The sequence below is a fragment of the Ranitomeya imitator genome, chromosome 8 (genome assembly GCF_032444005.1).
Source record: "Ranitomeya imitator isolate aRanImi1 chromosome 8, aRanImi1.pri, whole genome shotgun sequence".
In the NCBI taxonomy this organism is placed as follows: Eukaryota; Metazoa; Chordata; class Amphibia; order Anura; family Dendrobatidae; genus Ranitomeya; species Ranitomeya imitator.
The window spans coordinates 84,925,969-84,953,585 of NC_091289.1; the positions used below are offsets into that span (position 1 = coordinate 84,925,969).

The 27,617-nt window shown below is 42.6% G+C and overlaps 1 protein-coding gene across 2 annotated transcripts in view; it reads left to right on the plus strand.

Annotated features, from left to right (window-relative positions):
• SCYL3 (SCY1 like pseudokinase 3) overlaps window positions 1-7,697 on the plus strand; it is a 418,614-nt gene extending 410,917 nt beyond the window's left edge. For both annotated transcript variants that reach the window (XM_069737140.1, XM_069737141.1), the window contains 2 exons: window positions 770-1,398; window positions 4,912-7,697. In XM_069737140.1, coding sequence (XP_069593241.1) covers window positions 770-1,398; window positions 4,912-4,977 — 695 coding nt within the window. In that variant the 3' untranslated portion in view covers window positions 4,978-7,697. The remainder of the gene's footprint in view (window positions 1-769; window positions 1,399-4,911) is intronic.
• Window positions 7,698-27,617: the final 19,920 nt, after the last annotated feature.

The following is a 27,617-nucleotide window of genomic DNA, read 5'->3' on the forward strand; positions in this document are numbered from 1 at the left end:
GGTCATTAAGGTCAAAATAGGCTGGGTCATGAAGGGGTTAAAACCAGCAGTCCCTTCCAAAACATCAGTAAGTATTGAAACCAGATGCAATCCATATTGCTTTTCCATGCCCTTGATTGAATATCCTTCCTACATGAATGTTATATTAAAAAAGACACCACTCACTGTGAACTGCCCTGAGAATGTGATCAGAACGGCACGTTTGGAAGTCTTTTAACTACAAGTAGCTGTAGTAAATGCAATTTGTGAGGGAAAAACACAAGATGAACAAATGTAACTTCATACATTCTAAAGTTCAACTAAACTATAGCAAATATTGTAATTAGAATGTTCTCCAAATTTTGAGTTGTCCACACTAATCTAACACTTTGTTACTTCTGTTTAGCCATTCCGTTTGTCTCATTTTGAGAAACGGTCTAATGTCCAATATGGGTCTTTACATAACTGCGACATTGATTATTATTTTTTCCAATTGAGTTTAATTGTGTTCATCTTTCAGTATAAAAATTGTATGATGCAATTTTTCAGTTTTAAAAACGGGCACATAACATATCCATAATGCACTCCATAAAAATCAAATAGAATCACTGTCTTTCTTTGTATGATGCAACAGAACTGTAATCAACAGTTTTTGTTCCTACAAATGAAAGGATTAAATGGAAGTGTGACGGCAGCTTAATGCTGAATAGTTTTGTTTTGTTTGTTTTTTTGAGGGGGGGGGGGATATGCTATGCATTCTTTTTAAAAAAAAATGTTGTTTATCACACAGTGAATGAGATTCCTGGAGTCCAATTGACTGTATCCCCTAAAGTTGAACCAGCACAACAGTCAGCCGAAGATTGGCCAGACTGGAGCGAGTCAGATGATTTCACAAGTGACCGTTTTGTCAATATACAGCAAAAGACAGAAACAATGCGTGAAAATCCAGATGTTGCATACTGGGATGACTTCAGTCTGTCCAACAATTGCCTTAAAACTGAAGCTGTGATCATCTCAAGTGAAAAAAATGGGATTTTAGATGTCAAAAGACTTTCCAGTTTAAACTCTGTTTCTAGTGTGGATCACATTGCAGCCAGCAGTAATTCCTATACTGACAAGCTATCACCAACAGTATTGCCACTGCCACTGACAAAACCTATACAGGACAAAGTCTCAAAAAAGAAATTAGACTCCTGGAATAGTTTGGGGGATGAATTCACAATAAAGGTTAAGAGCAAAAGCAGAGATCCAGAGTTGGATTGGTTCGCTGACATGGCACCAGAAATAAAAATTTCAACTACTTTTATATCCTTTGGATCCCAGGAAGAGATGGTAAATGGCATAGAGCTTAATATGGATCCAACTGGCAAACAGTCAACTACATTTTCAGAAAAATTTGCTGCTGCTGAGATTGAAGAGGTAAAATAAAGTACATGATATAGAGCTAAATAATTGTGTGAACTTTCAAGGTCTAATGTCAGAGATATCGGTCATTCTAGTGACTAAATATATAACTTCTACACATCCTATCCCAACTCACAATTTGTGTGGGCTGTAGGAACATAGTTCTTGGTTCATTGAAAATGCATAATTCTTGTCAACCAAATAGGCGAGAAAACAGCCGCACTCTCTCGGGTTATAGCTTGCAAAGTGGTGTATTTATTCACATGTGTTTGACATTCAAATATATGTACACATACAGCAGGATAAGAAAAAAAAGTGACGTTTTGACCCAATTCCAGGTCTTTCTCAAACTGAGTAGCTGATACTGTTTGAAAATTTGAAATTAGGTCCCAAAGAGGGCTCCTCTCGGTGTGGCGCTGGGGTATCCTGCTTCCTTGTCAACCAGTCAGCAGCTTGAAAACGATCATGAGATGTAGTTTGTAACTTCAAGTTATGAGTGGTTCTGGTGTCTACATCGCATTTTCCAGGATAGTTGCTGACTGGCACAGAGAGATCATATCTGACTATAGAGTTAAGATATCTTTTCACATCCATCCATCCCTGTCTTTTTATAGATGGATAAAAATTGCAAAATATAAAGTAAGAAAAAAATGACAGCCTTCCAGTAAGTAGAGAAAATTGCAAATAAAATCTTATTATATGAAACAAATTACTAACTTTTACAAACAAAAAATGGTATCAATACTAATAACAAGTCCTACACAAAAGAAGTCCTCAAACAAATGTGTTGCCCAAACATTAAGAAAATGTATAACCACAGAATGGCCAGGTCTTAGAAAGGTTAAAAATCTGAATATTTTAGGTCTTTGAGATAGGGTGATGTTTGTTTTTGTTTTTTTATTCCACCATTCCAAAACCATAAGCTTTTTATTTTTAAGTCAACATAGTTGTCTGATACCTTGTCTTATGTTGAGCCAGTATTTAATGTTTTCCTTTCCTATGCAATTTTAACACATTTAATAAGATGAGACAACCCCTCTAAATCACAGCAAAGTATCTGTAAGATTAAGCAACTTTGCAATTAATTTCTCATTATAAAATCCTCACAAGAATCAGGCAAGTAAGAACCTGGAAGGGGCATGGCGGTATAGCTCTCCTGGAGATATATTTCACGGTGGTGTCAGGACTTTGGGCGTTAACCTAGTCTATCCCTGTCCCCGTGATTACTCCTGAAAGTGCAGATGATGGGTTCTTTTTCCTTGCTATGTTCTTATATCTACCCGATCTGTCACCTCCCACACCAAGGGTAGTGGGACGCTGAAGTGTATAACCCAGGGTAGTGGGAAGCTGTAGTATTTAGGAACACACTAACCAGACAAGCAAGGGAAGATGTAAATCAACTTAATCAGGTAGGGGGTCACCCTAGCTGATAACCCAAAACTGTATTGGACTAAATGTCTATGGCGTACCTACCCAAGGATAGTCACAACATATCTCTTTGCCTTCCAGCATTTGTCTGTGGTGATTCCCCTCCTTCATTGGAGGCTTTTTTGACCTGTCTTTTTTTAGCTGTTTTTAAATTTTGTTAAATTAATAAAATACATTTTGTTTTATTCCAGTTTTGTTTGGATTTGCTTCCTATCAGCTGGGGTGACCACCTATCTGATTAAGTTGATTTATGAATTTTGAAGTGTCCAATACTTACTGTTTTTTTTTTTATTTGTGAGATTGAAATAAGGGAAGATGGCCAGGGATAAATGAAAATATCAACCATACAAAATTCACACACCAAACAGAGTGGGACATAGGGGAGTTACCAAATAAGGGGAGATACCAAATAGGAGAGGATGAGGATGTGCACACAGACAAAACTCCAAACAACCTCCAGACTTTAACTCCAACCACAAACTACACCTCCAACTTCAGAACCAGGCAGGACGTGTCCAACAGAACAAAAGGATAGAAGAAGGATGAATTCTCATCGCCACGCAATAAAATAAAAAAGAATAGATCTACCTCTGGCCAAACATTTTTGTATCCCTGATCATAGAACCATGGACATGAAGTTACTAGTATTAAAAGGTAACTTCAAATCTTGGAGATACAGAAGAATCTGGGAGTATAAACTTATGACAACCATTGACACACTCCGAGAAGGAATGAATGTGTCACATGGATTTGTCTTTCTACATCAACTAAGGATTTTATATTTTTTATTATTACGCAGAAAAAATTCTCGCAAAAACATTTTAAAAGCCATTGGAAAAAGGACAGAAAGACAATATGAACAAGAATCCCCCAGGGCGATGTCCAGCTGACATGTGCCCGGAAAAGCCACAGGTGGAATCGCGATCCACCTGCGGCTATTAACCCATTAAATGCCGCTGTCAATCTCTGACAGCAGCATTTAATGTGCTTCTGGCAATCGTGCCAGAAATCTGCCCATCGATTACCCCGTCACATGATCGTGGGTCACCGATGGTTTGGCATGACCACCAGAGGTCTCCTGCAGACCTCTATCGTTGTCACTGCCAGATTGCTATGAATGCCACGCCGTACTCAGCGCTCATAGCAATTCAGCAATTCTGCTACATACAGGCGATCTGATCATCGCTTGTATGTTACATAGCCGATCGGACAAATTTAGCTTCTAGTCTCCCATGGAGACTATTGAAGCATGCAAAAAGTAAAATAAAATAAAAAAGTTTTAAAAAGTATGTAAAAAAATATAAAAGTTCAAATCACCCCCCTTTTTGCCCCATTCAAGATATAACACTAAAAAAATAACATACACATTATCTGGCATTGCCACTTTCAGAATCACCCGATCTATCAATATTAAAAAAAAGAATTAACCCGATCGCTAAACGGCGTAACAAGAAGAAATTTCAAAACGCCAGAATTAAATTTTTTGGTCGCCACAACATTGGATTAAAGTGCAATAACAAGTGATCAAAAGATCATATCATGGTATCATTAAAAATGTCAGCTTGGCATGCAAAAAATAACCCTTCGCCCAACTCGGGATTATGAAAAGTGAAGACGCTACGGGTATCAGAAAAAAGCACCATTTTCTGTTACCCGTTCATCTTCATTTTTCATAATCTCATATGGCCATATTATATGCTCTCATATGGCCATATTAACCAAAAAATAAAAAAGTTATGGTTCTGGGAAGAAGGGGAGCAAAAAATGAAAATGCAAAACCAAAAATACCTCTGGTCATTAAGGGGTTAAATAAAGATTGTGATGGAAGAAAAAAATTGCAAACGTTTTTTAAAAATACATCTAGCCCAAAAAAACTGATTAAAACAATATAATTTTCTGATAGGTTGTGTTTAAATGTTTAAAATACCACCTAAAATTTGAGCGCTTCCCCCTCTTGTCACTCAGAAAATTGAGCAGATGAGAAACTTCACTATTTTATGAATAGAATGTTGAATTTATTCCAATGTCATTTATCTTTTTTTTTTTTCGAAGATTACCATAACTGATATACATTTTTATTAGTTTTTTTTTCTTTTGCAGACTGAAGTTGAAGGCTGGGATGAAGAAAATGAGTTTGGTTGGGAGGAAGATGCTAACAGCTGGTGATAGCTTACAGATGAACACCCTTTATGAAGAGAAACTGCAAGCTGTTTTACTGGTGCCAGTCAATGTCTGTTGATCATGCGTTGAACTATTACGCTAGAGCCTATTTGTTGGCCAATGGCATTAGTTCTAGAGAACTGTTTGGTGTTTATTTCTCTTGGTTTAAAAGTGGATAATTATCTGAACTTATGCTACAAATTTTCTATAATGGATGTTTTAAACAATGCAATACATAATTTTACTGAAGATCATTTTTTTCTCATATCTTATGCTGCTTGTTGTGCAAACTAATGCCTACTTAATTTTGTTTTTCATAAACCATGTGCAGTTTTGCATACATTTTAATAGCCATAGTTTCCTATTCCATTAATATGAAACTATGAAAATCAGAATGATCAATAACTATTATGAAGGACTGTACCTACCACAGAATGGTAAGATAAGTTGTATTTATTATGGTGGATTTCTGAACAAGAAGTGTAGAAGTAGTTATGGCGTCAGGCTACCCACCCGCCCCGATAGGCCGAAGTTTAAATAACATTTTTGATACTGAACTTTATGAACTGAATCTGTCATACAAAATATTGCCATCATATATAAGTAAATGGAAAGGAAGGGAAAAAATTAACATTTTCCTCTCTTATTCCTAAATTCACTGTATCATGCAGAAAGATGGACCAGGGAGTTCAAAGCTCTTTATGTTGTTCGTGACTTAGCACAGCTCATGGTCCACTCCTCTTTCTGAGTAATGCATCTTGTTTTTGTGAGAACAGCTATGAGCAGTTTTGTTTTTCCATTTATAACCCATAGTTCTATTGCTCCGACAAGTTTTGCTCTTTGAGCACAAAATATTATAATAGTGCACACTATATGCAAGAGTATGAATTTTTACAGCAGTTATTTTTTTTTTGTTACCAATAACTTGAGTTGCTCATTTATCATTACATTGAAACATTAATTTACGCATAGATTTAACATTTTTCCTAATTACCTTATATACTCGAGTATAATCTGAAATTTTTAGCCCATTTTTTAGGCTGAAAGTGCCCCTCTCGGGACATTGTCCCAAGGGGTCGGCGGGGGAGCGGCAGGAGTGGCGGCTGTCACATCATACTGGTCTCCTCCCGACACGGTCTCTGCAAGTCCCTGCTTCTCAGATGGTCTCTGGCACCCGCAGCTCTTCCTATGTTCAGCGGTCACGTGGCCCCATAGGCGTGGAGCGCATATTCATTACTTTAATGAGCGGTACCATGTGACCGCTGAACTAAGGAACAAGCTGCCGGCGCATGCCGGAGACCATCAGAGAAACAGGGAAGTGCAGACCGCGCCAGGTAAGGGGGTGAGTATAACGGGGGAGGGTGAGCCATGTGATATTCACCTGTCCCCGTTCCACCACCGGGCTCTGTCTTCCGCGTCTTTTGGCTGTGACGTTCAGGTCCAAGGGTGTAATGACGTGTTAGGCCCCTTTCACACATCAGTTTTTTGCTATCAGACGCAATCCGTCAAATTTTGAAAAAAACGGATCCGGCAACTGATGCCACTGGATCCTTTTTTTTCTCATAGACTTGTATTAGCGACGTTTCATCCATCGTTCGCCAAATCCGTCGAAAATTGTTTGTCCGGCGGCCGGAGACAACGTCCATCATTTGCTAGAATGGAAGCCTATGGGTGCCTGTTCCGTCAAATGATGGAATCCAGCGACGGATTTTGTTTTTTAAACTGAGCATACTTCGATTTTTCCAGGATCCAATTAGCCAGATCCACTAGTCGGATCCAGCAAAAAAACGGATCTGTCGCATCAGTTTTTCACAATCTGCGACGTCGATCCGTTCAGCCAACGGATTGTGACTGACGGCAAAAACCTGATGTGTGAAAGGGGCCTAAGAGGGCGCCCGCTGCCTGAACACGTAGAAAACAGAATGTAAAGGGCACCATCAAATACAATAAGCTATAGGGATCTACCTGAAGCATATCAAAAACAGTAATGCGAGAAACAAGAGAAAAAGAACATGCTATAAGCCGGGACCACCAAAATACACAAACAAATATAAAGTTTATTGAAAGCCACAAAACACTCAAAATTATAAAAACATTTAAAAACTGAAATACAGTACATCCCCATAATAGGGTCAAAACCACTGGACAGAGACCCAAGTGACATCAATACATAGCATAAACAATATACCTTCAATAATCACATTTCATTGCTGACCCAAGCATATAAGAAGATAAGCAAATATTGCACTTCCCAACCATAAAAAAGACACAGAAACTCATGAAAAAAATAAATAGATGCTAAATGTAGATGATCAACTGCAGACCATGTAAGGTGTTACATGCACTAAAAAGAAGGCAAATATGGCTGAAGCCAGTTCATATGTCCATGTGTCATATTTAGAAGGTAGAAATTGGAGGCTTTACAGTGCCATAAGGATTGCATACAGCCTTAAATGGGGCTGAAAAATATGCTTTTACCCCCAAAGATGAAGAATTCATACTTAAAGGTACAAAAAATATAAAGTGTCACATGCGCTGAGTTATTAAGTTTTGCCAGTTTTTTGTGGCAAAATTAGGGGTCTCGGCTTTTACTCGGGTCAGCTTATACTCCAGTATATACGGTACATTTCTTCAAACTTCTGCTAAAGAAAAAAAATAATGCTTTGGTGTTATAGTAAATTAAGAACTATGTAAAATTTTAAGTACTTAAAGAGTTTGTCCCAAGATATCAATGGTGTTTAATTGCTTTAGAAATTAAATTTGAGTCATTTTTGCATTGCTTTTTAAAAAATAAAACCGTAACGATCTCTCCCCTCCAAGAGAATGTCATACACAGCTTTTTTGTTCTTTTATTCTTGGTTATAGCTTGTATTTGTTCTAACTTTAACTGGTCCAGTTTGCACTAGTGTTGAGCGAGTATAGTCGTTACTCTGGTTTGCCTGAGCACTATCGGGTGGACTCCGAGTATTTTATACTGCTCTGAGATTTAGTTTTCGTCGCCTGCAGCTGCATGATTTGCGACTGCTAGACAGGCTGAATACATGTGGGGATTCCCTAGCAATCAGGCAACCCCCACATGTACTCAGGCTGGCTAGCAGCCGTAAATCATGCAGCTGTGTCAACAAAAACTAAATCTCTGAGCACTCACAAATACTCGGAGACCACCCGAGCAACGAGTATACTCGCTCATCACTAGTCTGCACACTTTTTAACTTTTGTATTCCTTCTCCCCTGCAGACAACTTCTCACTGTTTAGCCCTAGCATGCCCAGAAATACTTACCTGTTTGTATTTTTGATGCTCTTTCCCATGAGCAGTGAAACAACACTTTGGCATTTAGTCTGGTCTCACTGGTGTGGCTTTAAGCTCCCACAGTATGTTCTGTTCAACTTACTAGCGCTGAAGGAAAATATTGTGAGCTCCAGCAGTGAACACAATCAGAAAACTCACTCATTCTCTCTTTGTACAAGAGAACAGAACATCAGCACTGCATACTAGCAGTGAGTAGCAAAATGGCTAATAAATCTATCAGGGCACAGGGTTCACAAGCATCGGACACAAACAAAGGATTCCCATAGGATAGGGCCAAGAAAAATCAGCCCTTTCATAGACTCTAAACCAACCATAGACCATGCTATGGGAAATTTGGGGTCTATGAAAGTGGAGGGTGAAATCGGGCAGATGGAGCTACCCCAAATGAGGCAGAGGTAGGGGCTTAATCTTTGGTTCAGGATCAGGTCCGGGAATGCAATGATGCCATGGCTGTGGGAGGACGGCTAAGGTTGTGTTTACAAGGTTGGTAGAGAATTTCTCAGGATCAGTGGGTGCTAAAAACTATACTATCATGATAGAATTCATCCAGTTCCCGCCAGAAAGGTTTGTCGGGAGAACAGTGGTTCCAAGAGACGCCGGCTATTTGGCGCTGCCACGCTTCTACAGGTCTTGATAACCCGTCAAGACTCCTAGAAGCGCGGCAGCGCAAAACGGCCGTCGTCTCTTGAAACCACTGTTCTCCTGATATGGTCCTGCTATTGACTTAATGTCATAATAAAGACTGGAAAATATGCGGATGGTGAGTGCTCCTCTTCTTGACCTTTGACACATATGCTCGAACTCATCTTTTATCTGAATGAGCACCCGTATTATAACGCAACATTAGCTGTGATGTGTTGTGTGCAGGTGATTCAGTGAGCTGATTGTGCGGACTTATTTTTCTTTTTTTCTTTTTTGCTGAATATTCAAGTCTTTTTTTAGTCTAAAAAGCCCTCCAGAGAGCCTCGTATGATAATAAACTTAAATCCTCTGAATCACTGGATAAGATACAAGAGGTTCAAGATGGAGTCAATCAAATCAACCATTACCCTGATAGACAGAGAAGCAGAGATGTGTATGTTGGATCTAAAAAACACGTATTATCACTTTCCCATTCATCCTTGCCGTCTGGAGTTTCTGAGGTTCGCAATAAAATCCCGAGATCAGAATCATCATTTTCAGTTTCGATGTCTTACCTTCGGCCTAGCCTTTTCCGACCCTCCTCCCCCTCCCCCCCTTGGGTCTTTAAGAAGCTGGTAGATTAGATGGTTTGTCATAGTCCCCCTCGGATGATTCCTTTATAATAGCCAGCTCCAAAGAGGAACTGCTAGAACATCTGCAGACCTCAATCTCTATACTTCAGAGGCTAGGCTGGATAATAAATTGAGGAAAAATTTCCTGGGGGTTCTCTTAGACTCTTGTTTAATATCCTCATTCCTACCAGCAGAGAAATAGCCATCAGTAAGAGACAGAATTCGTCTGTTCTCAAAGAACCATCGTTCCATCAGAGGGACGATAAGAATCCTGGGGTTAATGACACCCTGCATCCTCTGTATGCGATGGAGTTCTTTCGATTGAAATTGACTCAAAGAGGCTATTTTATTATCATGGGACAGACAGCAACTACGTCTAGACAATGTAATGCCCCTCTCCCCATCAGTGAAAAGATTGCTGGTCTGGTGGCCAATTCCATGGAACCTTCGGGATGCCCTCCTGTTGCTTGCTGGTTAGGGCTGATGTAACATAGTTACATAGTTATTAAGGTTGAAGGAAGACTTTAAGTCCATCTAGTTCAACCCATAGCCTAACCTAACATGCCCTAACATGTTGATCCAGAGGAAGGCAAAAAAAAACATGTGGCAAAGAGTAAGCTCCACATTGGAGAAAAAAATTCCTTCCCGACTCCACATACGGCAATCAGACTAGTTCCCTGGATCAACGCCCTATCAAGGAATCTAGTGTATATACCCTGTAACATTATACTTTTCCAGAAAAGTATCCAGTCCCCTCTTAAATTTAAGTAATGAATCACTCATTACAACATCATACGGCAGAGAGTTCCATAGTCTCACTGCTCTTACAGTAAAGAATCCGCATCTGTTATTATGCTTAAACATTTTTTCCTCCAAACGCAGAGGATGCCCCCTTGTCCATGTTTCAGGTCTATGATTAAAAAGATCATCAGAAAGGTCTTTGTACTGTCCCCTCATATATTTATACATTAAAATAGGATCAACCCTTAGTCTTCGTTTTTCCAAACTAAATAGCCCCAAGTGTAATAACCTATCTTGGTATTGCAGACCCCCCAGTCCTCTAATAACCTTGGTCGCTCTTCTCTGCACCCGTTCCAGTTCAGCTATGTCTTTCTTATACACCGGAGACCAGAACTGTGCACAGTATTCTAAGTGTGGTCGAACTAGTGACTTGTATAGAGGTAAAATTATATTCTCCTCATGAGCATCTATGCCTCTTTTAATGCATCCCATTATTTTATTTGCCTTTGTAGCAGCTGCCTAACACTGCCCACTGAATATGAGTTTGTCATCCACCCATACACCCAGGTCTTTTTCATTGACGGTTTTGCCCAGAGTTTTAGAATTAAGCACATAATTATACATCTTATTACTTCTACCCAAGTGCATGACCTTACATTTATCCCCATTAAAGCTCATTTGCCATTTATCAGCCCAAGCTTCTAGTTTACATAAATCATCCTGTAATATAAAATTGTCCTCCTCCGTATTGATTACCCTGCAGAGTTTAGTGTCATCTGCAAATATTGAAATTCTACTCTGAATGCCCCCTACAAGGTCATTAATAAATATGTTAAAAAGAAGAGGGCCCAATACTGACCCCTGTGGTACCCCACTGCTAACTGCTACCCAGTCCGAGTGTGCTCCATTAATAACCACCCTTTGTTTCCTATCCCTGAGCCAGCTCTCAACCCACTTGCACATATTTTCCCCTATCCCCATTTTATGTATCAACCTTTTGTGTGGCACCGTATCAAAAGCTTTTGAAAAGTCCATATACACTGCATCCACTGGGTTCCCTTGGTCCAATCCGGAACTTACCTCTTCATAGAAACTGATCAAATTTGTCTGACATGAACGGTCCCTAGTAAACCCGTGCTGATACTGGGTCATGAGGTTATTCCTCTTCAGATACTCCAGTATAGCATCCCTTAGAATGCCCTCCAGGATTTTACCCACAGTAGAGGTTAAGCTTACTGGCCTATCATTTTCAAGTTCAGTTTTTGTCCCCTTTTTGAATATTGGCACCACATTTGCTATACGCCAGTCCTGTGGTACAGACACTGTTATTATGGAGTCTTTAAAGATTAAAAATAATGGTCTGTCAATGACTGTACTTAATTCCTGCAGTACTCGAGGGTGTATCCCATCCGGGCCCGGAGATTTGTCAATTTTAGTGATTTTTAGACGCCACCGCACTTCCTGCTGGGTTAAGCAGGTGACATTTAATTGGGAATTTTTATCACTAGTCATTTTGTCTGCCATGGGATTTTCTTGTGTAAATACTGATGAAAAAAAATCATTTAGCATATTGGCTTTTTCCTCATCCTCATCCACCATGTCACCCAGACTATTTTTAAGGGGGCCAACACTATCATTTTTTAGTTTCTAACTATTTATGTAGTTAAAGAATATTTTAGGATTATTTTTACTCTCTCTGGCAATGAGTCTCTCTGTCTCAATCTTTGCTGCCTTGATTTGCTTTTTACAGAATTTATTTAATTTTTTGTATTTATTTAATGCCTCCTCACTACCTACTTCCTTTAATTCTCTAAATGCTTACTTTTTGTCACTTATTGTGCCCCTTACAGCTCTATTTAGCCATATTGGTTTCCTCCTATTTCTAGTATGTTTATTCCCATACATACAGTATATGCATACACTGTGCACAGGTCCTATCCAGGATGCTAATAAATGTCTCCCATTTTCTTTGTGTATTTTTGTGTCTCAGGATATCGTCCCAGTTAATTGCACCAAGATCCTCTCTCATCCGTTGGAAATTTGCCCTCCTGAAGTTTAGTGTCCTTGTAACCCCTCTATTGCACATCTTTATAAAGGATACATGAAAACTTATTATTTTGTGATCGCTATTTCCCAAGTGACCCCCAACCCTTATATTTGCTATGCGGTCTGGCCTGTTGGTTAATATTAGGTCTAGCAGTGCCCCCCTTCTTGTTGGGTCCTGAGCCAGTTGTGAAAGGTAATTGTCTCTCATAGTTGTCAAAAACCGATTACCTTTGCTGGAACTGCAGGTTTCTGTTCCCCAATCTATTTCAGGGTAGTTGAAGTCCCCCATAATAATGACTTCTCCTTGAGTCGCAGCTTCATCTATTTGCTTTACGAGGATATTCTCCATTGCTTCCATTATTTTTGGAGATTTATAACAAACCCCTATCAGTAATTTATTATTTTTCCCCCTCCCCTTATCTCCACCCACAGGGATTCTACATTTTCATTAAATTCACCTATATTATCACGCAGGATTGGTTTTAAGGACAATTTTACATACAGACACACCCCTCCCCCTCGCTTATCTGTACGGTCTTTTCTGAACAGGCTATAGCCCTGCAAGTTAACAGCCCAGTCATGGCCCTCATCCAGCCACGTTTCAGATATCCCCACCATGTCATAATTATGCTCCAACAACATTAGTTCTAATTCGTCCATTTTGTTGGCGAGGCTTCTGGCATTAGTATACATGCACTTGATGTTCCTCTCTGTGCCTCTATTTCTTAAATTATTAACTGTTCTAACCCCACCCCCATTCTAACCCCACCCCCATGCCACCGCCACCCCATCTTCCTTATTTGTGCCCAGGTCTCTATCTGCACTATCTTCCCCTCCTATAAAATGAATACCCTCCCCCCAATTCCTAGTTTAAACACTCCTCCAACCTTCTAGCCATTTTCTCCCCCAACACAGCTGCACCCTCCCCATTGAGGTGCAGCCCGTCCCTAGCGTAGAGCCTGCAGCCAACTGAGAAGTCGGCCCAGTTCTGAAGGAACCCAAACCACTCCTTCCTACACCAATTCTTGAGCCACTTATTAACCTCCCTAATCTCCCGTTGCCTCTCTAGCGTGGCACGTGGTACAGGCAGTATTTCGAAAAATACCATGTTGGAGGTCCTTGCTTTCAGCTTGCAGCCTAATTCCCTGAAATCATCTTTAAGGACCTTCCACCTACCTCTAACTTTGTCATTAGTGCTAATGTGCACCATGACCGCTGGGTCCTCACCAGCCCCTCCCAGTAATCTGTCCACCCGATCAGCGATGTGTCGGACTCGAGCGCCAGGTAGGCAGCACACCGTTCGACGATCCCTGTCTTTGTGACAGATTGCCCTATCTGTTCCCCTAATAATGCCCTATCTGTTCCCCTAATAATTGAGTCCCCCACTACCAGCACCTTTCTGGCCTGCCCTGCTCTCCTATTTCCCTCCTTACTGGAGCAGTCACTCCTCCAGCTTTCAGAGGACATGCCTGGCTGCAGCACCCCCCTCATCTGCCAACTTAGCAAACTTATTGGGATGTTGCAGATCAGGACTAGCCTCCCTGGCACTCTTCCCTCTACCCCGCTTCCTAACTGTCACCCAGCTTGCTACTTCATCGTCCTGCAGCTCCATCCCACCATCCCCCCCCCCTCATCTATCCCATTGAGCGTGTGCTCCGTGAGCAGAAGACTCCTCTCCATATTGTCTATGGATCTCAGTGTTGCCAGCTGCACATTTAGATTCAGAATCTGGTTTTCCAAATGCACAACGTGCTCACATCTCGCACAGCAGTATGCACCCTCGATCGGCTGCTCAAGGACTGCATACATGTGGCAAGATGTGCACTGGATGGCATTAACAAGAGTGGAGCACATTTTCTAATGGAAAAGTTAAATAAAAAAAAGAATACAAAGTATTAATAAAAAACAGACAGCAGACAATCTGGCGCCATATTGAAGGGCACCACAGCACGCTGAGGACCAGTAGAAGTGCGGCGCTACCTATCGGCGTCCATTGCTTAAGAGGGGGAGCATAACAGAGGAGGGTGAAGGAGATAATAATATAACAAAGACCGCGGGAGTGCTCGGCCGGAACCCCTACTGGGAGGACCCTGGGGAGTGCGTGGACCGCGCTCCACCGAGGAGAAAGGGGAACAAGGTAGGACTGGTGCTGGTGGGACAGGAGACCCCCCCGGGGCGCCTGCCATAGTGCCCCCAGGGCCGATTGTTTTCCCGCCAGTGGGAGGGTGGACACCATCTTGGTGACGGATCCCCTTATAGATAAGCACCCTTGCTTATTGTCCTGCCCATCATCCTTACTGCAGAAGTGGGACAGTCACCCTACCATTGCCCTTTACTGGGTTGTCACAGTGCCTTATCTACATTAAGACTGGAAAACAGAACTCCAGCATAATACTTTATAAGCTTACATTCTACAAACCCAGACCTCTGGCGACACCTAGTGCAGGGATCGTGGAGAGGTTCCTCTTTCCTGGCTCAGGACATTGTATATGCCCCACTAACCATAATCAAATGCACCTCGGAGGGGGCTTGCTGATGGGGGGCGGTGCCTAATGTGATCGCTGCACCCCCATGTTCCCCTGAACACTATAATGGACAACTAATAGCAGCAGACATATATGGGTAAAACTAAGAAGACTTCTGGGCAACCCACAAGCTTACACAAGGAATCTCCTATAGAGGACATGGAACGGTTCTTAAACCAGCCACCTCAAACAAGGAATACCAGATCAACGATGTCGCAAACCCCACATAAAAATTGTTCCTCCTTAAAAGAACCACAGACCTCACATATCTCTCCTAAAAAATCAACAGACAACAGTGGGGGAGACAGAGACTTGCCCGAGGACATGAATATAACTGAACTGAGTAAATATATTAAAGCTCTCCCAACCAAATCAGATCTGGAAAGTTTTGCGTGCAGGCTTGAGAAATCGTATAAAAAGAAGATACATAATTTGCAGACAGAATTTACATCGCGTATTGAGGACGTGGAAAAGACACAAGAGGATATCTCACAAGAACTTCAGGCGCACAGAGAAATCTTAATGGATCACACCATGAAACTGGAGGAAATGTCATCTGGTCTTGAAGACCTGGAAAATCGCAATAGGCGTAACAATATCCGCATACGTGGCCTCCCAGAATCTGTCAGTCCTCATTCTCGGCGACCATGAGGACAACACCATTGAATTCGACAGGATTCATAGATCCCTTGGTCCTAAACCCACGTCTGAGGCTCGCCCTAGAGACGTCATCTGCAGGGTACATTACTTCAGAATAAAGGAGGCCATCATGATGGCCTCTAGGAAAAAGGGATCCCTCCAGTTTGAAGGTCATCCAATCCTACTCCTGTCAGATCTATCCAGGCGCACTCTATTCTTGCGCAAAGCTCTGAAGCCCTTGCTGGTGGTTCTCAAGGAAAGAGATATCCCCTACAGGTGCGGGTTCCCATTTCAACTAACAGCATTCAAAGGGGGCAAAAGCGCATACTTTCGCCGGATTGGGGACCTGGCTATCTTCCTGGGCACGTTTGAACTTCCATTAATAGATCTTCCGGATTGGCCTTTGGCTCCGACACTTCCAGATGCTCCTCCAAGGTGGCTCAAGGTTCCCCGTTCCAAGAATCGTCATACCAACGAAGGCTCCTCAGATCCTCCATGAAGTTCTTCTCTCTTCTTTTGTTCCATTTTCTTCTTAGTTTCAATTAGTTTCTATTCATTGCTGCAATATACTCAGATACTCTGCTGCAGTTGAGTGGTCTCATGAACACTTATTGTTAATCGGCCGAATCTCCTAGTGGGGCGGTCTGTCTCACCATGGGCTCGCCTTGATCCTATTCTTTTAGCTCCCGAGCGTGTGGTGTCTTGCCTGTCATCGGTGAATTTGTCCTTCTTCCCCCCCCATTCTTTTTTTTTTTTTTCTTATGTGTTCTCTGATGGCATGCGGGACATCTCGCTGGTGCAAGGACTATTATCCTGTTTAACTAGACGTTACATGTTTGCAAGTTCTCGTTTATGGGACCTACCAAGTTCGGGGGGGGTGGGGGGATCAGTGTTTCCCTCGGCTTCCCTTATCCACCTAAGGTGCACGGGTGAAGGGAGGGGAGGAGACTTCTCCTTCTCCATTCTTTTGCCCTAACTACACAGATGCATAGTCTGACCTGGTGCGTCAATCCTAACGCACCTTCTTTTATGTTTTCCATGTTCTATTATTTCTTCTCTACCCCGCTTTTTTCCCTTCCCTCCTATTGTCTCTTCCCTACTACCCTTGGCTGTTTAGTGTTCTGGCGGATGGGGTGCATGATGTCGTGGGATGGCGTAAAGGTATTTGATAATGGATGAAATTACATTTTGCTCCTTTAACGTTAAGGGGCTAAATATACCAGAAAAAAGATGGCGGGTCCTATTTGATAGTAACAAACAAAAGGTCTCTGTGCTACTGCTCCAAGAGACACATTTCAAAACTGGTGTGGTGCCACACTGTATCACGAAAAATTATCCTAAATGGTATCACTGCCTAAATCCATTTTCAAAGTCAAAAGGTGTCTCAATAGCCTTCCACAAATCATTTATGCCTGAGATCTTAGACTCACAAATTGAGAAAAACGGCAGATATATCTTCCTACTCATCACATGGGCAGCACATAAACTTGTAATTGCTAACGTATATTTCCCAAACCAAGGGCAACAGAAGTTTGGAGCCGATTGCAAATGACGTCTCGAGGAGTTTGCTGGTTCCTCTCCTGTGATACTTGGGGGTGACTTTAATATTCCTATGAACCCTGCGGTGGGTGTCTCTTCGGGTAAGTCTTCATATCCTACATCTTCAATTAATAAAATAAGATCCCAGCTGCGCGGCATGAGACTGGTGGATGCCTGGAGGGTTCTTAATCCAACAACTAAGGACTATAGCTTCTTCTCAAAAATACACAACACTTACAGTAGAATAGACTATTTTTTTGTTTCGCATAAGTTGCTTGATATGCAGGTAAAGGCGGACGTGGGGTCGATACTGTGGTCAGATCACGCTCCTATTTACCTAACAATCTCACTTCATTCTGCCTCGAGACCAGGTTCCTCCTGGCGCCTGAATGAAAACCTGTTACAGGATGCCATATGTAAATCCAAGATTGATCAAACAATTACGAGGAAGACACCACGTCCCCCACTGTAAAATGGGAGGCTTTGAAAAGTGTAATAAGAGGCATCCTCATCTCTCATGGTGCTCGGTTGAAAAAAGCGGAAATACTTAGCTTAACAGAACAAATCCACCAATTAGAAAACAAACATAAACGAGACCTTGAGGCCAGCACATTTGCTAGGCTCTCCTCGGCCAGACAAAAACTGCTAACTATAATAGACCAAAAATCCAAATGCCTCAGAGAAAGACTCAAGAGCCGCTTCTACCAGCTCGGCAATAAAAGTGGTAGACTTTTGGCCAGAGCTCTTAATCAACGCAATCCCAATACCTACATTCCTTTTATTAAAAACAAAGAGGGGAAGAAAGTGTTTAATACCAGAGATATTCTCTCCAACTTCAGCGAATACGACAAATCTCTATATAACATAGCGGGACACTATAAAGAAGCTCCACTACATTCTCTCCGTAATAAAATCAAATCATATTTACAGGAACATAAACTACCCACTCTGCCTGAAGGTGATCTACTTGATCTTGAAAAAAAATTCTCAGTGGAGGAGGTATCTGAAACCATTAGCGCCTTGAAACAGGGCAAGAGCCCTGGCCCTGATGGGTTCTCAGCAGACTTCTACAAGTTGTTCAGCACACTGCTTAGTCCAATATTTCTGAAGGCTTGTAATTTTGTCTCTCTTGGGGGCTCGTTCCCTACACAGGCACTCATCGCTCACATAACAGTTCTCCCTAAGCCTGGCAAGGACCCTTCTACGTGCGATAATTACCGCCCGATCTCTTTAATAAATCTAGACATTAAAATATATGCAAAAATGTTAGCCAATAGATTATGCCCCCTTTTACCAAAACTAATAAACCAGGTCCAGGTGGGCTTCGTTCCAGGGCGAGAGGCGAGAGACAACACAATCCGAACTATCTCTCTAATTGACAGAGCGGGCAGAGAGGGGGACCCCCTGTGTATCATGTCAATTGATGCTGAAAAGGCCTTTGACCGGGTCCATTGGGAATTTATTTCTCAGACCCTAGAGGAAATTGGCCTAAAAGAAAATATGCTGCGTAGGATCTCCGCCTTGTATTCTTCTCCTAGTGCTCAGGTCAAGATAAACGGCACACTATCGGATATGTTCCCGATCAGAAATGGTACAAGGCAGGGGTGCCCGCTCTCTCCCCTCTTATATATCCTAACAATGGAGCATTTAGCTGTGGCCTTGAGAAACAACCCATCAATTAATGGTATAAAACTACGTTCTGAAGAACATAAGCTAGCACTTTTTGCAGATGACATTCTCCTATATATCACGTCCCCCTCTACGAGGCTACCAAACATTATTTCGGAACTACATAAATTTGGTCTCCTAAGTAACTTCAAAATGAATTCCCATAAATCCGAAATCCTAAACATTTCACTCCAACTCCCCTTGGCGGATCAATTAAGGAAGACCTTCCCATTTAAATGACGCTTTGATTCCCTCACTTATTTAGGTATCAAAATTACAAGCAAAACGTCTAAGCTGTTTGAAACCAACCTTGCGCCAATTTTACAGAAAACAAACTCAGACTTGGAGAGATGGCACAGGCTCCAATTGTCTTGGCTGGGTAGGATCAATGCAGTTAAGATGGACCTCCTGCCTCGCCTATTATATATTTTCCAAACAATTCCCCTATACCTACCAGCTTCCTTCTTTTCCCGCCTCAAACAAATAATTACTCGTTTTGTTTGATCTCATAATCGGGCACGTATTTCATATACATCATTAAGTAGATCTAAACTGACAGGTGGATTGGGTCTCCCGGATCTCGCGATTTATAGTTATGCATCAATGGGAACTTGTATCCTGGACCTTTATCACAGTAAAAACAGCAAAAAGTGGGTAAACCTAGAAAACGATCTTAATGGATGCGACTCCCAAGTTGTTCTTTGGACAGGAGGCAAGGGGCTAGGACCAGGCACCTACATACCCTTCCTCACACAAAACATATTGCTTCTTATTAAAAACCGAAACAAAGACCTTCAGATCACAACTCTCCTGGGCCCCTTAATTCCAATCTATGACAATTCTGCTTTTCCGGCGGGGCTGAATAGAGAGACATTTCTAAATAAGAGAAAAGATTCCAAACCCATCATCCACGACTACTTAAAAGAAACTGGGATGAAGTCCCTTCGGGAATTATTCCCAGAGGAGGAATCTCACTCAGTTGATTGGTTCTTCTATGAACAACTAAAAAGCTACATCCACTCAATCTCTAAACAAACCAATATCAGCAGGCCGCTAACTCCCTTTGAGATGCTTTGCACATCAACAAGCCCTCTGGATCATACTGTCTCGCTGCTATATAAAACCTTCCAAGAGGGGAGGGCTCCACTGCAGGGTTGGCCATTGTTTTTCTCGAAATGGGAGGGCGATCTGGGAAGGCACTTGTCATCTGAAGATAGGGGAAAAATTCTTCTCTTCTCGTCTAGATCGTCATTATGCGCGGTATCACAGGAGAGGAGCTATAAGATTCTAGCAAGATGGTATAGATGCCCCTCCATGGTGCATGCGGTGTTCCCCACGACCCCTGACACCTGCTGGAGATGTTCAAAGGAAATAGGCTCTTACATGCATATCTGGTGGGACTGCCCCCCCATAAAGGATTTGTGGTTGGCTGTTTTTGAACTTCATAATAAGCTGTCTATCACACAGATCCAACCTTCACCAAGTATAGCATTGTTGTCTCTATGCGACTTGTCAATATCTAGGTTCAAGAGGGGAATCCTCAGACACTTTCTTACCGCAGTCAGAAATCTAATCCCTCGGTTTTGGAAACAAGAAAAATTTCCTTCCCGTACAGAATTTGTGGCAGAAATTAATAACATTTATAAAATGGAGCAGCTGATAAACCAGTCACCAGGTAACGCAGAAAAAACCTACAACGTCCTGGATCGCTTTTAGGGAAACTCCTGAACTAGATCTCAACCCGACACATTATGTAGCTTATTTTCGTGTACTTCTGGGCCGTTTCTCGGCGTGTGTTCTGTCTGCCGGGGCGCGGAGGCAGCCACACTCCTTCCCTGAATTCCCCACACCCTCATCCATTCCTCTCTTCTTTCTACCCCTTTTTCTTTCCCCTCTCTTACTTTCCATGTTTATCCTCCTCATATCCAGTTTGATTATACATATTGTATTTAAATGACTACAAAGGAATCTAACAATGGTTACCAACTATCCCGGCTGTTCTTTATTGTTAACACCTCATAATCTCGGGATAACCAATAGCATTATTAATCAGAAAGTTAAATTATAAGACTTAAATGTTGTAACAATGCTCCTCTTGTTTGACTTGCAACTACTGCCTATCATTGCACAGATTTACCAGTTTGTACTGTTTACCTTTATTCTTTATTGCTGTGACCAATAAAATGATTTATACAAAAAACAGACAGCAATTCAGTAATTCCTCCCTTGGAAACTCCCTGACTCCAAAGTCACTGAATCACAAGTCACACTTACCGCCGTTCACACTTACACTCAGCTCACACTCAGCTCGCTCACACTCGCTATGCTGAAGATGTATAGATTTTTTTTTCTCTAGTTCCCTTAACAGCAATCCACCTTGCTGTCCAAATGCACTTAAAAAAAAAGGAAGTCGGTTAGATTGGGGCCGTCATCTGGAAGGAAGGTTTCGCCAGGGAACATGGAAGTTCGATCCAGATCTTCGAACTACAAGGAGCTGTGTGACATATGGGAAATTTTACGACGAAGCCAGCCTTTAGTCAAAAACAGACATATAAAGATTCTGTCGGACAGTGTGACAACAGTATCCTTTCTATGAAATCAGGGGGCCTAAGACATCCCTTATTGCACGGATTAGCAAAGAGGATTTTTTGTTGTGCAGAAGAGATAGTTCTGTCCATTCCATTTAGAGGGGACCCAAAACCAGGTGGCAGATTATCTAAACAGCTAAAGGATCTCGCCCACAGAGTGGGAGCTAAATGGGGAAGTGACCCATATATTGTCAACAGTGTGGACTTCCACGTATAGACCTCTTTGTGACCAGGGGAAATGTGAAAGGAGGGTTTTATTCATTAAATCCTCTAGACAATGCCGAACGGGTTGACGCTCTTTCTCAGGATTGTAGCCAAAATCTGTCCTACGCCTTTTCTCAACTACCCTTAATTCCAAGGGTTCTGAGAAAGGTTCAGGAGGACCAGACAAAAGTAATCCTGATTGTGCCCTTCTGGCCAAAAAGGAGCTGGTTTCAACTGTTGAGCAAGATGGATTTGAAGGAACCTAACATATTTCCCCTGAGGGAAGACCTCCTGCTAAAGGGCCCAGTTCTTCATCAGGATTTAAATTTCATCTTTCAGCGTAGATCCAGAAAGGTAGGTGCTAAGATCCCGGGGACTTTTCAACAAAGTAATATCCACTATACAAGCAAGCAGGAAGCCACTAGCATCAGCCATGTATAATAAAATCTGGAAACAATTCTGTTTAGAATGTGAGGAATCCTTGGTAAATATTTCTCGCCCAAATATCCCTAGAATTCTAGACTTTTTGCAGGAAGGGTTCAACATAGTATTGTGGCCAAGTACTCTGAGGGCTCAAATTGCAGGCTTAACCCCTTCATGACCCAGCCTATTTTGACCTTAAAGACCTTGCCGTTTTTTGCAATTCTGACCAGTGTCCCTTCATGAGGTAATAACTCAGGAACGCTTCAATGGATCCTAGCGGTTCTGAGATTGTTTTTTCGTGACATATTGGGCTTCATGTTAGTGGTAAATTTAGGTCAATAAATTCTGTGTTTATTTGTGATAAAAACGGAAATTTGGCGAAAATTTTGAAAATTTCGCAATTTTCACATTTTGAATTTTTATTCTGTTAAACCAGAGAGTTATGTGACACAAAATAGTTAATAAATAACATTTCCCACACGTCTACTTTACATCAGCACAATTTTGGAAACAAAATTTTTTTTTGCTAGGAAGTTATAAGGGTTAAAATTTGACCAGCGATTTCTCATTTTTACAACGAAATTTACAAAACCATTTTTTTTAGGGACCACCTCACATTTGAAGTCAGTTTGAGGGGTCTATATGGCTGAAAATACCCAAAAGTGACACCATTCTAAAAACTGCACCCCTCAAGGTGCACAAAACCACATTCAAGAAGTTTATTAACCCTTCAGGTGCTTCACAGCAGCAGAGCAACATGGAAGGAAAAAATGAACATTTAACTTTTTAGTCACAAAAATGATTTTTCAGCAACAATTTTTTTATTTTCCCAATGGTAAAAGGAGAAACTGAACCACGTAAGTTGTTGTCCAATTTGTCCTGAGTATGCTGATACCTCATATGTGGGGGTAAACCACTGTTTGGGCGCACGGCAGGGCTTGGAAGGGAAGGAGCGCCATTTGACTTTTTGAATGAAAAATTGGCTGCACTCTTTAGCGGACACCATGTCACATTTGGAGAGCCCCCGTGTGCCTAAAAATTGGAGCTCCCCCACAAGTGACACCATTTTGGAAACTAGACGCCCCAAGGAACTTATCTAGATGCATAGTGAGCCCTTTAAACCCCCAGGTGCTTCACAAATTGATCCGTAAAAATGAAAAAGTACTTTTTTTTTCACAAAAAAATTCTTTTAGCCTCAATTTTTTCATTTTCACATGGACAACAGGATAAAATGGATCCTAAAATTTGTTTGGCAATTTCTCCTGAGTACACCGATACTTCACATGTGGGGGTAAACCACTGTTTGGGCACATGGTAAGGCTCGGAAGGGAAGGAGCGCCATTTGACTTTTTGAATGAAAAATTATCTCCATCGTTAGCGGACACCATGTCGCGTTTGGAGAGACCCTGTGTGCTTAAACATTGGAGCTCCCCCACAAGTGACCCCATTTTGGAAACTGGACCCCCCAAGGAACTTATCTAGATGCCTAGTGAGCACTTTAAACCCTCAGGTGCTTCACAAATTGATCCGTAAAAATGAAAAAGTACTTTTTTTTCACAAAAAATTTATTTTCGCCTCAATTTTTTCATTTTCACATGGGCAATAGGATAAAATGGATCCTAAAATTTGTTGAGCAATTTCTCCCGAGTACGCCGATACCTCATATGTGGGGGTAAACCACTGTTTGGGCACACAGCAGGGCTCGGAAGGGAAGGCGCGCCTTTTAACTTTTTGAATGGAAAATTAGCTCCAATTGTTAGCGGACACCATGTCGCATTTGGAGAGCCCCTGTGTGCCTATGCAATGGAGCTCCCCCACAAGTGACCCCATTTTGGAAACTAGACCCCCCAAGGAACTTATCTAGATGCATACTGAGCACTTTAAACCCCCAGGTGCTTCACAGACGTTTATAATGCAGAGCCATGAAAATTAAAAATAATTTTTCTTTTCTCAAAAATGATTTTTTAGCCTGGAATTTCCTATTTTGCCAATGGTAATAGGAGAAATTGGACCACAAATGTTGTTGTCCAGTTTGTCCTGAGTATGCAGATACCCCATATGTGGGGGTAAACCACTGTTTGGGCGCACGGCAGGGCTCAGAAGGGAAGGCACGCCATTTGGCTTTTTAAATGGAAAATTATCTCCAATCATTAGCGGACACCATGTCGCGTTTGGAGAGCCCCTGTGTGCCTAAACATTGGAGATCCCCCACAAATTACCCCATTTTGGAAACTAGACCCCCAAAGGAACTAATCTAGATGTGTAGTGAGCACTTTGAACCCTCAAGTGCTTCACAGAAGTTTATAACGCAGAGCCATGAAAATAAAAAATAAAAATTATTTTCTCAAAAATGAATTTTAGCCCGCAATTTTTTATTTTCCCAAGGGTAACAGGAGAAATTTGACCCCAAAAGTTGTTGTCCAGTTTCTCCGGAGTACGCTGATGCACCATGTGTGGGGGTAAACCACTGTTTGGGCACACGTGGGGGCTCAGAAGGGAAGTAGTGACTTTTGAAATGCAGACTTTGATGGAATGGTCTGCGGGCGTCACGTTGCGTTTGCAGAGCCCCTGGTGTGCCTAAACAGTAGAAACCCCCCACAAGTGACCCCATTTTGGAAACTAGACCCCCCAAGGAACTTATCTAGATATGTGGTGAGCACTTTGAACCCCCAAGTGCTTCACAGACGTTTACAACGCAGAGCCGTGAAAATAAAAAATCATTTTTCTTTCCTCAAAAATGATGTTTTAGCAAGCAATTTTTTATTTTCTCAAGGGTAACAGGAGAAATTGGACCCCAGTAATTGTTGCGCAGTTTGTCCTGAGTATGCTGGTACCCCATATGTGGGGGTAAACCACTGTTTGGGCACACGTCGGGGTTCGGAAGTGAGGGAGCACCATTTGAATTTTTGAATACAAGATTGGCTGGAATCAATGGTGGCGCCATGTTGCGTTTGGAGACCCCCTGAAGTGCCTAAATAGTGGAAACCCCTCAATTCTACCTCCAACACACCCCTAACCCTTATCCCAACTGTAGCCGTAACCCTAATCACAACCCTAACCCCAACACACCCCTAACCACAACCCTAACCCCAACACACCCCTAACCCTAACCACAACCCTAATTCCAACCCAACCCTAAGGCTATGTGCCAACGTTGCGGATTCGTATGAGATTTTTCAGCATCATTTTTGAAAAATCCGCGGGTAAAAGGCACTGCGTTTTACCTGTGGATTTACCGTGGATTTCCAGTGTTTTTTGTGCGGATTTCACCTGTGGATTCCTATTGAGGAACAGGTGTAAAACGCTGCGGAATCCGCACAAAGAATTGGCATGCTGCGGAAAATACAACGCAGCGTTCCCGCGCGGTATTTTCTGCACCATGGGCACAGCGGATTTGGTTTTCCATATGCTTACATGGTACTGTAAACCTGATGGAACACTGCTGCGGATCCGCAGCGGCCAATCCGCACCGTGTGCACATAGCCTAATTCTAAAGGTATGTGCACACGCTGCGGAAAACGCTGCGGATCCGCAGCAGTTTCCCATGAGTTTACAGTTCAATGTGAACCTATGGGAACCAAAAATCGCTGTACACATGCTGCGGAAAAACTGCACGGAAACGCAGCGGTTTACATTCCGCAGCATGTCACTTCTTTCTGCGGATTCCGCAGCGGTTTTACAACTGCTCCAATAGAAAATCGCAGTTGTAAAACCGCAGTGAAATGCGCAGAAAAACCGTGGTAAATCCACGATAAATCGGCAGCGGTTTAGCACTGTGGATTTTTCAAATCCGCTGCGGAAAAATCCGCATAGGACCAGAATACGTGTGCACATACCGAAATCCTAACCCTAGCCCTAACCCTACCCCTAACCCTACCCCTAACCCTACCCCTAACCCTAGCCCTAACCCTACCCCTAACCCTAACCCTACCCCTAACCCTAACCCTACCCCTAACCCTACCCCTAACCCTAACCCTAGTTCTTACCCCAACCTTAGTGGAAAAAAAAAATTCTTTATTTTTTTTATTGTCCCTATCTATGGGGGTGACAAAGGGGGGGGTCATTTACTATTTTTTTTATTTTGATCACTGAGATAGGTTATATCTCAGTGATCAAAATTCACTCTGGAACGAATCTGCCGGCCGGCAGATTCGGCGGGCGCACTGCACATGCGCCCGCAATTTTGGAAGATGGCGGCGCCCAGGAAAGAAGACGGACGGACCTCGGGCGGCCAGGTAAGTATAAGGGGGGAGATCAGGGCACGGGGGGGGCGTCGGAGCACGGGGGGGTGGATCGGAGCATGGGGGGGTGGATCGGAACACGGGAGGGAGGATTGGAGCACGGGGGAGGATTGGAGCACAGGGTGAGGGATCGCTGTGCGGGGGGGTGGATCGGAGCACGGGGGGGGTCGCTGTGTGCGGGGGGGGGATCGGAGTGCGGGGGGGGTTTGATTGGAGCGCGGGGGGTGTGATTGGTGCACGGGGGAAGCGGACAGGAGGACGGGGGAGCGGAGCACAGGACGGAGGGGAGCGGACCACAGATCGGGGGGCTGGGGGGGCGATCGGAGGGGTGGGGTGGGTGCACATAAGTGTTTCCAGCCATGGCCGATGATATTGCAGCATCGGCCATGGCTGGATTGTAATATTTCACCAGTTTTTTAGGTGAAATATTACAAATCGCTCTGATTGGCAGTTTCACTTTCAACAGCCAATCAGAGCGATCGTAGCCACGAGGGGGTGAAGCCACCCCCCCTGGGCTAAACTACCACTCCCCCTGTCCCTGCAGATCGGGTGAAATGGGAGTTAACCCTTTCACCCGGCCTGCAGGGACGCGATCTTTCCATGACGCATATGCTGCGTCATGGGTCGGAATGGCACCGACTTTCATGACGCAGCGTATGCGTCAAAGGTCGGGAAGGGGTTAAAGGGAAGGTGCCCCAATTTTCATTTTGTATTAAAAATGATTGTTTATATACCCGTGTCTCCAATCCTATCCTGTTTGATACTGACTGCTGAGATGTATCTAATCCTCTCCTGCGTGATACTCTGCTGAGCTGTGTGTCTAATCCTCTCCTATGATATTTTGTGCTGAGCAGTGTATCTAATCCTATCCTGGGACACTGACTACTGACCCATGTATCTAATCCTCTCCTGTGTGATACTGACTGCTGAGCTGTGTATCTAATCCTCTCTTTTGTGATACTGTCTGTTGAGCCGTGTCTAATCCTATCCTATGTGATAGTCTGTTGAGCCGTGTATTTAATCCTATCCTGTGTGATACTGTCTGTTGAGCCGTGTATCTAATCCTATTTGACACTATGCTGAGCCGTGTATCTAATCCTATCCTGTGTGTTACTGCTTGAGCCGTGTATCTAAGACTCTCCTATGCACTCCTCTCCCCCCTGCATGTCTTTCCCCATTGCACGCACAGCTAAGTGCGAACAGGAGCTGTGGGGGTCATGCTGTATTATGGCATTATGTGTGATCTATATGACGGTATTATATGTGATCTGTATGGTGGTATTATGTTTGACCAGTATTGTGAGAAGTATATGGCGGTATTGTGTGATTTATATGGCGGTATTATGTGAGAACTATTTGACGGTATTATGTGTCATCTATATGGCGGTATTATGTCAGGACACTGGCAGCATTATGTGTGATCTATATGGTGGTATTATGTGAGAACTATATGACAGTATTGTGTGAT